At 37.4% G+C, this 15,601-nt stretch overlaps 1 protein-coding gene across 2 annotated transcripts in view; it reads left to right on the top strand.

The window, feature by feature from the left end:
- ZDHHC15 (zinc finger DHHC-type palmitoyltransferase 15) overlaps window positions 1-15,601 on the top strand; it is a 192,731-nt gene that overhangs the window by 108,602 nt on the left and 68,528 nt on the right. For both annotated transcript variants that reach the window (XM_032329658.1, XM_032329659.1), the window contains exon 10: window positions 116-219. In XM_032329658.1, coding sequence (XP_032185549.1) covers window positions 116-219 — 104 coding nt within the window. The remainder of the gene's footprint in view (window positions 1-115; window positions 220-15,601) is intronic.

Here is a 15,601-nt window from a genome sequence, read left to right as displayed (position 1 = left end):
TAAACTAAATGGTTTAAATCTTCCTAAGAACCCCCTTCTATTTGTAAGAGATTTATTACATTCATAAAAGGTCTGTGTCAGCTGCAGGAGCTCATTGCCTTTCTTTCCCCAACAGCCCTGGTGATGGACACTCCTTCCCTATGAGGTCTGTGAATGAGTCACAAAACCCACTGCTAGCAAATGAAGAGCCCTGGGAAGACAACGAGGATGAAACCCGAGGTAAGGAGGCTCAGAAGGAAGCGTTTTCTCCACCTAGCAAAGCAAGTACCAATATGGACCATATTAATGCAACCAAAGTAGTGTAATGAGAATATAGTATCCAGAAAGATTATATAAGCCTGTCAACCTTATAAGTGCCCATTATATAGAAAAGGGCAAGTATAGCCAGATTTGTGTAGCATATATGGGTGGCTTAGGTTGGAAGATGGCAGCTTGAAGGTCTCTTAACAGTTTTGTGATACCTTGATTTATAACCAGTCAGATGTCAGGAAACATAATAGAGTGCTATATATATTTATAAACAATCCTTCCAGTTGATGACTCATGGTGCTTTGCTTGAGTTCATTTAATCAGTGGACAGCAGCTCACCTTTCTCTGCCCTTATTTACATTAGTTAAATTTTCTACATTTTATTCAAGATTTTATTTATTTATTTGAGAGAGAGAGTGAACAAGAGAACGTGAGCAGAGGGAGAGGGAGAAGCAAACTCCCCTGCTGAGCAGGGAGTCTGATATGGGGCTTGATCCTAGGACACTGGGATCATGACTTGAACCAAAGGGAGACACTTAACCAACTGAGCCACACAGGGCCCCCTAAATTTTCTTTAAAATCATTTGCATTCTCTCTTAGAATGGTTTAAATACACAAAGAAATATATATATATATATATATATATATATATAGAGAGAGAGAGAGAGAGAGAGAGAGAGAGAGAGAGTATATGTAGGCAAGCCTACATAGGCATGTAGTCTACTTTTCTAAAAGGCAGAGTGGCAAAGGAAAAATGAGAAAGTAGAACTTTGTCCTTCCACCTTTCTCCCACTAGACTTTCAGATCATAATGAGGTGTGTGTGTGTGTGTGTGTGTAAAGCTAAAAGTTAAGTTCTCATGTCATATACCCATCACCTGTTCTTTGTCTCCACATGATGTTATGCTTACAACTGTGCCTCCAGCATGTGTTTATGTTGCTAATATCAGGCATCAGTGTATAATTTTTAGCAGCTGATCCCAATAATAAAACAGCTGACAAAAATTTTGAGTGAGAAATTGTAGTACTTGTCAAAAACTGTACCTGGGGTGAATGCAGCTGATGAGGAAACAGAAAAGCACTGATGTGAGGAACAGAGATGGGAAACATGCCTTTATAAGTGTTAACCCTGTTAAATTATCTAGGTCCAGGGTTTCTATCTTAAAGTCCAGTTTTAAAATAAGGCAGCTTACTAGAACTGAGGAAGATAAATCATTCCAAACTTCATAGTTAAAAAGGGAAAGACTTCTTGCCCAGCCACCTGGGAACCTCCTGTATTGACTCCTGCTGACCTTTTATAGAAAAACTGACTATTTTGACTGACCTTCCTTCAACTATCATTCTTTCCATTTTTCTCTTTCAAGTTTTTATTTAAATTCCAATTAGTTAATATACAATGTAATATTAATTTCAGGTATAAAATTTAGTAATTCAACAATAAATAAGGCACAGGATGCTACCACAACATGTGCCCTTCTTAATCCCTATCAACTATTTAACCCATCCCCCAAACACCTCCTCTCTGGTAACCATATTTGTTCTCTATAGTGAAGAGTTGGCTTCTTGGTTTTTCCTCTCATTTTTCACCCATGTTTGTTTGGTTTCTTAAATTCTGCATGAATCAAGTCATATGGTATTTGTCTTTCTCTGACTGACTTATTTCACTTAACATAATACTATCTAGCTCTATCCATGTCCTTGGAAATGGCAAGATTTCATTCCTTTATATGGCTGAGTAGTATTCCATTGTATATACATGCCACATCTTCTTTATCCAGTCATCAGTCAGTGGGCACTGGGGCTCTTTCCATAATTTGGCTCTTGTGGATAATGCTGCTATAAACATCAGGATGCATTTATCCCTTCAAATTAGTATTTTTACATCCTTTGGGTAAATACCAAGTAGTATAATTACTGGACTATAGGTAGTTCTATTTTTAACTTTTTGAGGAACTGTTTTCCAGAGTGGCTGCACCAGTTTGCATTCCCATGAACAATGTAAGAGGGCTCCATTCTCTGCACCCTCACCAACACCTGTTGTTTCCGGTGTTGTTCATTTTGGCCATTCTGACAGGTTTGAAGTAATATCTCACTGTAGTTTTGATCTGTATTTCTTTGATAATGAGTGATATTAAGCATCTTTTCCTGTGTCTGTCTTCTTTGGAAAAATGTCTGTTCCTGTGTTCTGCCCATTTCTTAAATGGATTATTTGTTTTTTGGGTGTTGAGTTTTATAAGTGTGTTATGTGTTTTAGATACTAACCCTTTATAAGATAGGTCATTTGCAAATATCTTCTCCATTCCATATGGTGCCTTTTAGTTTTGTGGATTGTTCCTTTCGATGTGCAGAAGTTTTTGGTTTTGGTTTTTGGGTTTTTTTTTTCTTTTTTTTTGTTTTGGTTTGGTTTGATTTTGTTTGTTTGTTTGTTTGTTTTTGTTTTTGTTTTTGTTTTTTTATGAAGTCCCAATAGCTTATTTTTACTTTTCTTTCATTTCCCTCAGGAGGCATATCTAGAAAGAAGTTGCTTCAGCTGGTGTCAAAGAGGTTGCTGCCTGTGTTCTCCTCTAGGATTGTAATGGCTTCCCATCTCACATTGAGGTCTTTCATCCATTCTGAATTTAGTTTTGTGTATGGTGTAAGAAAGTGGTCCAGTTTCAGTCTTCTGCATGTGGCTGTCCTATTTTCCCAATACTCTTTGTTGAACAGACTGTCTTTTTCCATTGGATATTCTTTCCTACTTTGTCAAACATGAGTTGACCGTATAGTTGTAGGTTCATTTCTAGGTTTTCTATTCTATTCCATTGATCTATGTGTCTATTTTTTGTGCCAGTAATATGCTATTTTGATCACTACACCTTTGTAATATAACTTGAAGTCCTGAATTGTGATGCCTCTAGGTTTGCTTTTCTTTTTCAAGACTGTCTTGGCTATTCTGGGTCTTTTATAATTCTATATAAATTGTACGATTTTTTGTTTTAGCTCTGTGAAAAACACTGGTGTCATTTTCAAAGGGATTGCATTAAATGTGTAGATTGCTTTGGGTACTATAGACATTTTAAAATATTTGTTCTTCTGATCCATGATCATGGAATGTCTTTCTATTTCTTTGTGTCATCTTCAATTTCTTTCATCAGGGTTTTATAGTTTTCAGAGTACAGGTCTTTATGTCTTTGGGTAGTTTTATTCCTAGTTATCTTACGGGTTTTGGTGCAATTATAAATGGTATCGATTCCTTGATTTCTCATTCTGTTGCTTCATTATTGGTGTATGGAAATGCAACAGATTTCTGTACACTGAGTTTGCGTCTTGTGACTTTATGGAATTCATGTATCAGTCCTAGCAATTTGTTGGTGGAGTCTTTTGGGTTTTCTATACAGAGTATCATTTCATCTGCAGAGAGTGGAAGTTTTACTTCTTCCTTGCTGATATCAGTGCATTTTAATTCTTTTTGTATTCAGATTGCTGTGGACAGGACTTCCAGAAGTGTCTTGAATAACAGTGGTAAGAGTGGACAACTGTGTGTTTGTGAATATGGAGAAAAAATTCTCAATTTTCCCCAGTTGGGGATAATATTAGCTGTGGGTTTTTTATATATGGCATTTATTACATTGATGTATATTCCCTCTACACCTATTTTATTGAGGGATTTATCATGAATGGATATTATGCTTTGTGAAATGATTTTTCCATGTCTATTGAAATGATCATATGGTTCTTATCCTTTTTTTAAATTACTGTGGTATATCATGTTGATTGGTTTTCTAGTAATTAATCAGCCTTGCAGCCCAGGAATAAATCTCACTTGATTTTGGTGAATGATTCTCTTAATTACTGTTGAATCTGATTTCCTCGTATTTTATTGAGAATTTTTGCATCCTTGTTCATCAGGGATATTGGCCTGTAGTTCTATTTTTTGATGGAGTCTTTTCTGATTTTGGTATCAGGATAATGTTGGGCTCCTAGAATGAATTTGAAAATTTCCTTCCAGTTTTGTTTTTTTTTTTTTTTGAGTAGTTGGAGAAGAATAGGTACTAACTCTTCGTTAAATGTTTCGTGAATTCCCCTGAGAAGCCATCTGACTCTGGAGTTTTGTTTGTGGGGAATTTTTTTAAATGCTGACTCAATTTATTTGCTGGTTATTAGTCTGTCAAGTTTTCTATTCCTTCCTGTTTCACTTTTGGTAGTTTATATGTTCCCAGGAATTTATCCATTTCTTCCAGGTTGTCCAAACTGTTAGCATATAGTTTTTTATAATTCTCTTATAATTGTATTTCTGTGGTATTTGTTGTTATTTCTCCTGTCTCATTTGTGCTTATATTTACTTGGGTCCTTTCTCTTCTTTTTGCTAAGTCTGGTTAGGGGTTAATCAATTTTACTGATTGTTTCAAAAAATCAACTCCTGGTTTCATTGATTTCTTCTTTTGTGGTCTTTTTTAGTTTCTATATCATTTATTCTGCTCTAATCTTTATTTTCCCTTCTTCTGCCTGCTTTAGGCTTCCTTTGTTGTTTTTTTACTAGCTTCTTTATGTGTAAGTTTAGTTTGTTGCTTTGAAATTTTTCTTCCTTCTTATGGTAGCCCTATATTGCTATATACTTCCCTCTTAGGACCACTTCTGTAGCATCCCAAAGGTTTCCGACTGTCATGTTTTCATTTTCATTGGTTTCCAGGTAATTTTTTTAAAAATTCAATTAGCCAATGTATAGTACCTGATTAGTTTTGACAGAATGTTCAATGATTCATTCTTTGCATATAACACCTAGTGCTCATTACACCATGTGCCCTCCTTATTGATAATCACCGAATTATCCCATCCCTCCACCCAGCTTCCCTTCCACAACCCTGTTTATTTCCCAGAATCAAAGGTAGACTCTTCCCCATGTAATTTTTTATTTCCTCTTAGATTTCCTGGTTTATCTATTCATTGTTTGGTAGCTTACTGTTTAACCTCCATGTATTTGTGGTCTTTCCAAATTTTTTTCTTGTGGTTGACTTCAAGTTTCATAGTGTTATAGTTAGAAAAGATGCATGGTATGATGTCAATCTTTTTTAATTTGTTGAGGCCTAATTTGTGATTTTTTCTGGAGAATGTCCCATGTGCATTTTAAAGATTTGTTTATTTATTTGAGAGAGAAAGATTGAATGCAGTGGGGAGGGGCAGAAGGACAGTAGAGAATCTCAAGCAGGCTCCCTGCTATGTACAGAGCCTGATTCAGGACTTGATCTCACAACCTTGAGATAATTACTGACCCGAAATTAAGAGTTGGACACTTAACTAACTGAGCTACCCAGGTGTCCCTGTCCCAAGTGAACTTTAAAAGAATGTGTGTTCTGCTGCTTTAGGATGGAATGTTGTAAATATATCTGTTGAGTCCATCTGATCCAGTGTGTCATTCAAAACCATTGTTTCTTTATGGATTTTCTGCTTAAATGACTCGTCCGTTGCTGTAAGTCCATTGCTGTAAACTTCCCATTGCTATAAGTTGCAGAGAGAACAATTAGTTCCTTCATGTTTATTATTTACATTTTTATACATCTGAGTGCTCCCATGCTGGGTGTATAAATATATAGAATTGTTATATATTCTTGTTGAACTATCCCCTTTATTATGATGAAGTGTACTTCTTCATCTCTAGTTACAGTGTGTTTTAAAGTCTAGCTTGTTTGATGTAAGTATTGTTATTCTGGCTTCTTTAACATCCATTTCAAGAAAAATGTTTATCCATCCCCTCACTTTCAATCTGCAGGTGTCTTCAAATCTAAAATGAGTCTCTGATAGGCAGTGTATAGATGGGTCTTATTTTTTTATCCATTCTGACACCCTAGCTTTTGATTGGAGCATTTAGTCCATTTACATTCATGGTAAGTATTGACAGATATGTATATAGTGTCATTTATTACTTGTTTTGACATTGTTTCTGGAGATTTTCTCTGTTCCTTTCTTGTCTTTGTCACTTTTGGTCTTTTCTTTGCACTCAAGGAGTCCCCTTTAATATTTCTCACAGGACTGGTTTAGTGATCACAAACTCCTTTAATTTTTCTTTGTTTGGCACACTCTTTCCCCTTTTATTCTGAATGATAGGCTTGCTGGATAGAGTATTCCGGGTTGCAGGTTTTTGCCATTCAGCACATATATATCATGCCACTTTCTTCTGGCTTGCTGCATTTCTATTGAGAAATCTTCAGCTAGCTAGTCTTCTTTTGTAGGTTAGGGACTTTTGTCTTGCTGCTTTTAAGATTTTTTTTTCTTCATCACTATATTTTGCAACTTTAATTACAGTATGTGTTGGTGATGGTCTGCTTTTTTTGATCTTGATGGAAGTTCTCTGTGCTTCCTGGATCTCAATATCTGTTTCCTTCCCCAAATCAGGGAAGTTTACAGCTATTATTTGCTCAAATAATTTTTTTGCCCCCTTTTCTCTCTCTTCTTCTGGAACTCCTATAATATGAATGTTATTACATTTGGTGGAGTCACTTATTTTTCATTATTGTATCTTTTATACCACTTATTCATTCCTCTGCGTCTTTATTCCTTGTGTTCATTGCATCAAATCTGTTTCTAATCTTAGTTATATCATTCTTCATTTCTGACTGTTTTTTAACTCTTTCATCTCTACCTTAAGGGCCACCCTGAAGTCTTCCATTCTTTTCTCAAGCCCAGTGTGTATCCTTATGATTATTGCTTTAAATTTTCCATCAGGCATGTTACACTGTTGGGAGCCTCGTGCCTAGAAGGGGTTAACCCAATAGAGCAACAGTTCTTGGGAACCTCTTCAACCAAGGAAGTTCATGGGTGGCGAGCTAGAGTGCTACCCTTTTTCCCTGGTGATTGTTATGAGAACATTGTAAGGTTTGGCATGTTGCCATTGCAGCTGCTGTCTCAAGACTAAGTTAATAAGGCTCCTGTGTTTTGTGAATATTGAGTTATGGCCTAAGTGTACAAACCACGAAGGTCAAGGCTGTCTGATATCTCTGCCTGGCCAGCTACTCTCAGGCCAAAATAGAAACTAGCACCAGATGTACAGGAGGTGATTCCCTTACTGTGTGGTATAAATCAGAACTCTGCAAAATAAACTTTGGCACTATGGGACATCATCCTAGGTGCTCCTTCTGCCCCCATCTCTTTGTCTCTTAATTTCTTTTCACCATCCTTTTACCCTCGTGTTCCCGGTCGGTTTGTCGCACCAGCCACGACATTAAACGTATCTGTACTCCTTAGATCTCTGTTCATGACTTTATCTTGTTCTTTATTTTAGGATGAATTCCTCCAACTTTACATTTTGTCTAAGCCTCCACCTTCTTCTCTGTGTTAGACAAGTTATCGTTCTTGCTCCTGTGTAATAGTTTTATGAGGAAGAGGTCATGTAGTGTCCAGAACCTGACACCTCAGGCAGTGTCTGGTGTTTACTGGGTGCACTCTGCTGTTGTGTTTTGGCTGTTACATTCTTCAGTTATGTGCACAGGCTCTTGCCTGTAGTTGACAGTGTTTGGTCCTTGACCAGAATGTGGTGAGTTCTAAGTAGGTGCGCTCTGGTCTGCTTGTGAAATGAGACCTGATACTATTTCCACTAGAATGGAAGCCCTACAGAACTCTCTTGTTGGAAGACATACTGTGGGCTAGGACTTCCACTGGTGTTCTGGGGAAGGGGTCCTCTGTGCTGGGACTAAGGCTAACTTTACCAAGTAGGGCAGTAGTGCCAGAGCACAGGGTGTGGGACTTGGAATAAGCAGGTTAGGTAGCTAATGTTGGAGTTGTGCTGTTTGCCATACGTGGCTCTGTGTTTATGCTGAGGGAGAGGGAAGGGAAATGGCACCCATAGGCTCCTTTGTCCCTGGAGAAGCATATCTGTGAATCCACCATCTCAACAATGCACTCCAAGAAGACCAAACAGTATCCCCCGTGTGCCTCAGGCATTCTTCAGATCACTATTTCCATGCCATCTGCCCCACAGGTTGTATGTCTGCCTTCTCCTCAGGAGCAGGGCAGTGCCCTCAAGGCTCTATCCATCTAAGCCTGCCAACCTTTATTTTTTTTATTATGTTCAATTAGCCAGCATATAATACATCATTAGTTTTTAAAAATTTTTTTATTTCTTTTCAGTGTTCCAAAATTCACTGTTTATGCACCACACCCAGTGTTCCATGCAATATGTGCCCTCCATAATAGCCATCACCAGACTCACCCAAACTCCCACTCCCTGCCCCTCCAAACCCCTCAGATTGATTTTCAGAGTCCACAGTCTTTCATGGTTCATCTCCCCCTCCAGCTTCCCCCAACTCCCTTTTCCTCTCCATCTCCCCATGTCCTCCATGTTATTCCTTATGCTCCACAAATAAGCAAAACCATATGATAATTGACTCTCTCTGCTTGACTGATTTCACTCAGCATAATCTCTTCCAGTCCCATCCATGTTGCTACAAAAGTTGGGTATTCATCCTTTCTGATGGAGGCATAATACTCCATTGTATATATGGACCATATCTTCATTATCCATTTGTCCGTTAAAGGTCATCTTGGTTCTTCCCACAGTTTGGCAACTATGGCCATTGCTGCTATGAACATTGGGTCCAGTTGGCCCTTCTTTTCACTGCATCTGTATTTTGGGGGTAAATACCCAGTAATGAAATTGCAGGATCATAGGGAAGCTCTATTTTTAATTTCTTAAGGAATCTCCACACTGTTCTCCAAATTGGCTGCACCAACTTGCATTCCCACCAACAGTGAAAGAGGTTCCCCTTTCTCCACATCCTCTCCAACACATTATTAGTTTTTGATGTAGTGTTCAACAATTCTTTAGTTGCTTATAACACCCAGTGATCATTACCACACATGCTCTCCTTAATACCTGTCACCTGGTTACCACTTCCTACCCCCCTCCCTTCTGTAACCCTCAATTTGGTTTCCAGAGTACAGAGTCTCTCATGGTTTATCTCCTTCTCTGATTTCTTCCCATTCAGTTTTCCCGACCTTCCCCTGTGGTCCTTTGCACTATTCCTTATGTTCCACATATGAGTGAAACCATATGATAATTGTCCTTTTCTGCTTGACTTATTTCACTTAACATAATCCCTTCCAGTTCCATCCATGTCTATGCAAATGGTGGGTATTCATCCTTTCCTGATGGCTGAGTAATACTCCATTGTATATACAAACCACAACTTTTTTTTAAAGGCAAAGGAAGCCAGTTCTTTTTTTTTTCCTTTCTATTTATTTATTTATTTATTTATTTGACAGAGAGAGAGACCGAAACAGAGAGGGAACACAAGCAGGTGAAGTGGGAGAGGGAAAAGCAGGCTTCCTGCCAAGCAGGGAGCTCCATGAAGGGCTCAATCCCAGGACCCTGGGATCATGACCTGACCTGGAGGCAGACGCTTAACAACTGAGCCACCCAGACACCTATTTTTTTAAAGATTTTATTAAACCACAACTTCTTTATCCATTCATCTGTTGAAGGGCATCTCAGCTCCTTCCACAATTTGGCTATTGTGGACATTGCTACTATGAACATTGGGGTGCATGTGCCCCTTCTTTTCCCTACGTCTGTATCTTTGGGGTAAATAAATACCTAGTAGCACAGTTTTTGGGTTATAGGATAGCTCTATTTTTAACATGTTGAGGAACCTCCATATGGTTTTCCAGAGTAGCTGTACCAGCTTACATTCCCAGCAGCAGTGTAGGAGGGTTCCCCTTTGTCCACATCCCTGTTGTTCCTTGTCTTACTAATTTTTGCCATTCTAACTGGTGTAGGGTGGTATTTCATTGTGGTTTTGAATTGAATTTCCCTGATGGCTTGTGATGTTGAACATTTTTTCATGTGTCTGCTAGCCATTTGTATGTCTTCTTTGAAGAAGTATCTGTTAATGTCTTCTGCCCATTTTTTGACTAGGTTATTTGTTTTGTGGGGTGTTAAGTTTGAGTTCTTTATAGATCTTGGATCCCAGTCCTTTATCTGTAATGTCATTTGCAAATATCTTCTCCCATTCAGTGGAGTGCCTCTTAGTATTGTTGACTGTTTCCTTTGCTGTGCAGAAGCTTTTGATCTTGATGAAGTCCCAGAAGTTCATTTTTGCTTTTGTTTCCCTTGTCTTTTATAGACATGTCTTGAAAGAAGTCACTGTGGCCAATGTTGAAGAGGTTACTGCCTATGTTCTTCTCTAGGATTTCGATGGATTCCTGTTACACATTGGAGTCTTTTATCCACTTTGAGTTTATCTTTGTATATGGTGTAAGAGAATGGTCCAGTTTCATTCTTCTGCATGTGACTGTCCAGTTTTCCCAGCACCATTTATTGAAGAGGCTGTCTTTTTTTCCACTGGATATTCTTTCCTGATTTGTCAAAGATCAGTTAACTATAAGGTTGAGGGTGCATTTCTGGGGTCTCTATTCTGTTCCACTGATCTATGTGTCTGTTTTTATGCCAATACCATGCTGTCTTGATGATAACAGCTTTGTAATATGGCTTAAGTCAGGCATTAAGATGCCCCCAGCTTTGGTTTTCTTTTTCAACATTTCCTTGGTGATTCTTTTCTCATTCCATACAAATTTTAGGATTGTTCCAGTTCTGTGAAAAATGTCAATGGTATTTTGGTCGGGATTGCATTGAAATTTTAGAATTTTCTGGGCAGCATAGTCATTTTTACAATATTTAGTCTTCCAATCCAAGAACATGGAATATTTTTCCACCTCTTAGTGTCTTCCTCAATTTATTTCATAAGTGTTCCATAGTTTCTAGAGTATAGATCCTTTACCTCTTTGATTAGGTTTATTCCTGGGTATCTTAGGGGTTTTGGTACTATTGTAAATGGAACTGATTCCTTAATTTCTCTTTCTTCAGTCACATTGTTAGTGTATAGAAATGCAGCTGATTTCTGTGCATTGATTTTTGTATCCTGCCATGTTGCTGAATTGCTTTATGAGTTCCAATAATTTGGGGGTGGAGTTTTTTGGGTTTTTCACATAAAAGATCATGTCATCTGCAAAGAGAGAGAGTTTAACTTCTTTGCCAATTTGAGTCCAGGGCCAGAAGGTTTCCTGGGGAAACCTTTTTTTTTAAGATTTCATTTATTCATTTTTGTGAGAGAGAGAGTGCACATGAGTGTAGGGGAGGGACAGGGGGAGAAGCAGACTCCCCACCAAGCAGGGAGCCCAATGTGGGACTTGATCCCAGGAAGCTGGGATCATGAAACCAAAGAGCCACCTAGGTGCCTGCATGCCCATCTTTAAAACGCCAATCTTATGGCCTGCTGATTGCAAGAACTCAGGAAAATCAGCCCCTCTCATTTTCCCAGACAGTAGCATTGAGGAAGTCTTCTCCTTCTGTGTTTCCTTGTGTGCTCCTCTCTCTCTCCTTTCTCCATGACCACTGCTCCCTCCCCTCCAAAGCAACCATGATCCATTTTTTCCCCAAACCACATCTCTGCACCTCCTACCTTCTTCAATGTGGCTTCTTCTCTTCCTCTAGTAGTGCAGTTTGTTCCATCAGTCTTCAGGTTCATGTGTAGGGTATTCAGAATGATTTCATAGCTGTCCAGCTATGTTCCAGGGATGAGACAAGTCTAAGATCCTCCTACTATGCCACTGTCTTAACTCCAGCTATCACTCTTTCTGAACAGACTTTTAGTTACAGCAGTTAGAAGTGATAAGAATTTTAGTTTTGTTTAAAAAAAAACAAGTTATAATAAAAATTAGAGACATATAGGTTGTTATTAACCGGTTAAGTATTTCCACAATGGAAAAAGCTATTCACATTTTTGTCTTATATTGGTAAGCAGAACACTTTAATTACAAATGTAACACTACATTATGAAAAGGGTTTTGTTTTAAGTCAAACACCTTTATTGTCACCTCACTGCCTACTAAATAAAATCTAAGATCCTTAGGGCAAATTATCTAAGCCAGATTTTCCTCCTTAACATTATCTCCCATCTTTAAGGGCCTTGAGTTGCCCTCTTTTAGCACCTCCATCTCCTCTTGGGATTTTTCTCTATCAGTTCTCACAGTGATCATCCCACCTGGCCACCAAGAATAGTCTTCCTCCATCAAAGGTATGGCAGTAGCAGATTCTATTCAAAAAGAACATTACTGAAACCTAAGGAAAATATAAAATGGAAATAAAATAGGCAAGTTTCTGAAATTGAAGTTTTTACATTAACAGATCCAGTAAGTAAAGATGAGGTTTCATTGACAACTAACTGTATTTTAGCCCCAGGTCAGCTGGTAAACATTATAGATGTTTATTACTATTACTTAATTCTTTCTCCAGAACTTGCAAGTAGCATGTCTTACTGTTTTCCCGGATAAACTAAATTCTCAGACACAAACTTCCATACATCCTATAAACACCAATAATATATTTTTTAAGATTTTTATTTATTTATTTGATAGACAGAGAGAGATCACAAGTAAGGCAGAGAGGCAGGGGGAAGCAGGCTCCCCGCTGAGCAGAGAGCCTGATGTGGGGCTTGATCCCAGGACCCTGAGATCATGACCTGAGCTGAAGGCAGAGGCTTAAACCACTGAGCCACCCAGGCGCCCCTATAAACACCAATAATATTATCCTATATAACATTCAGAATATCACCAATTTCTTGGATTTGAGCAATTAAGAATTCTTCTATCTGTTGGGCGCCTGGGTGGCTCAGTGGGTTCAGCCTCTGCCTTCGGCTCAAGTCATGATCTCAGGGTTCTGAGATCAAGTCTCACATTGGGCTCTCTGCTCAGCAGGGAGCCTGCTTCCCCTCTCTCTCTGTCTGTCTCTCTGCCTACTTGTGATCTCTCTCTCTGTGTCAAGTAAATAAATAAAATCTTGAAAAAAGTCTTCTATCTGTCGATATATGGAAAAGCTCGAATTATATTTTATAAGGTAATTATTAGTTCCAGTGAATAAATGCTCACAAACAAGTGATATCAGCCATCTTTTATATAAAATTTTCAGGTATCTGTAAATTTTCCATGGCCTCTCTTCATTTATAAACACCATTAGAGAATACCAATTCATAATCATGTGTCTTCCCTAGTTGTTCCTTTCTCTTCAATATGCAGTTTTTCTTAACTGGTATGCCTCATCTCTGTGTTCATTTTGCTTCCTTCCAAAAAGTCTACAGCCTAGTGATATAGTTCTGGTCTGCCTAGAGATAGGATAGAGGAGTACAGGAATGACTACTTCCCAGTAGCTGGCCCAGGACCTCTCAAGAGTAGAATAATAATAATAATAATTATTATTATTATTATTATTATTGAAGTATAATTGACATACAATATTATATAAATTTCAGGTGTACAAAATATTAATTTGACAATTCAATGTAATACTCAGTGCTTTCCACATGTGGTCCATATACACTATGGAGTATTATGCCTCCATCAGAAAAGATGAATACCCAACTTTTGTAGCAACATGGACGGGACTGGAAGAGATTATGCTGAGTGAAATAAGTCAAGAAGAGAGAGTCAATTATCATATGGTTTCACTTATTTGTGGAGCATAACAAATAGCATGGAGGACACGGGGAGTTAGAGAGGAGAAGGGAGTTGGGAGAAATTGGAAGGGGAGGTGAACCATGAGAGACTATGGACTCTGAAAAACAATCTGAAGGGTTTGGTGTGGCGGGAGGGTGGGAGGTTGGGGTACCATGTGGTGCGTATTATAGAGGGCACGGATTGCATGGAGCACTGGGTGTGGTAAAAAAATGATGAATACTGTTATGCTGAAAATTAAATAAATAAATAAATAAGATAAAATAAATAAATAGTCACCATAGCACATTATTACAATATTATTGACTATATTCCTTATGATATAATTTTTATCTTCATGAATTATTTATTTTATAATTGAAAGCCTGTACCTCTTAATCTCTTTTACCTCTTTTGTTCATTCCTCCACCCACAACCCTCTGGCAACCACCAGTTTACTCTCTGTATTTAAGAGTCTGAGTTTTTGTTTTGTTTATTTTGTTTTTTAGATTCCATCAAGTAAGGAAAATCATATGGTATTTGTCTTTCTCTGTCTCATTTATTTCACTTAGCATAATACCCTGTAGATCTATCCATGTTGTCACAAATAGCAACATCTTATCTTTTTTGTGGCTGAGTAATATATATATATATATATATATACACACATCTTCTGTATTCATTCATTTATCAATGGACATTTAGGTTGCTTCCATATCTTGACTATTGTAAATAATGTTGCAATAAACATAGTGGTGTATATATCTTTTCAAATATTTATCTTTGGTTTTCTTTGATAAATATCCAGTAGTGGAATTACTAGATCATGTGATATTTCTATTTTAAAATTTTTGAGAAACCTCCATAATGTTTTCTTCAGTGGTTGTGTCAATTTATATTCTCAACAACAGTGCATGATGGTTCCCTTTTCTCCATATCCTTGACAGACTTGTTATTTTTTGTCTTTTTGATGGTAGCCATTCTAACAGATTTAAAGTAGTATCTCATTGTGTTTCTTATTGAGCATAATTTCATGCAATTGTTGGCCATTTGTATATCTTCTTTGGAAAAATACCTATTCAGGTTCTATGCCCATTTTTCAATCAGATTGTTTGTGGGATTTTTCTGGTATTCAACTCTATACTTTTTAAATATATTTTTAATATTAAGCCCTTATTAGATATGTCATTTCCACATATTTATTCTCATTTAGTAGGTTGCCTTTTTGTTTTGTTGCTAGTTTCCTTTGCTATGCAAAAATATTTTATTTTGGTGTAGTCCAAGTACTTTATTTTTACTTTTGTTTACCTTGCCTGAGGAGAGATATTAAACATATTGCTAAGGCTGAAGTCCAAAAAAAATCACTGTCTAAATTTTCTTTTAGGAGTTTTGTAATTGTGGGCCTCACATTTAGGACTTCAGTCTATTTGTTTAATTTTTGTGTATGGTGTAAGAAAATGGTCCAGCTTCATTCGTATGTAAATGTCTAGTTTTCCCAATACCATTAATTGAAGAGATTGTCTTTTCCCCATTGCATATTCTTGTCTCCTCTGTCATAGATTAATTAATCATATGTGTATGGATTTATTTCTAAGGTCTCTATTCTGTTCAACTGGTCTATGTGTCTGTTTTTGTCCAGTACCATACTGTTTTGATTACTACAACTTTGTAGCTTATCTTGAAATCTGAAGTGGTAATACCACAAGTTTTGTTCTTTCTCAAGATTGCTTTGACTATTCAAGGCTCTTTGTGGTTCAATACAGATTTTAGGATTATTTGTTCTGGTTCTAGTTTTATTATATGTTGATAGGCACTCCATTGAATCTATAGATTGCTTTGAATAGTATGAACATTTTAACAATATTAATTCTTCCAATCCATGAGCATTGTATATCTTTC

Source organism: Mustela erminea, chromosome X, assembly GCF_009829155.1.
Source record: "Mustela erminea isolate mMusErm1 chromosome X, mMusErm1.Pri, whole genome shotgun sequence".
Taxonomy (NCBI): domain Eukaryota; kingdom Metazoa; phylum Chordata; class Mammalia; order Carnivora; family Mustelidae; genus Mustela; species Mustela erminea.
Note: the sequence above shows the minus strand (reverse complement) of the source record. Positions and strands in the feature narration are given on the sequence as shown.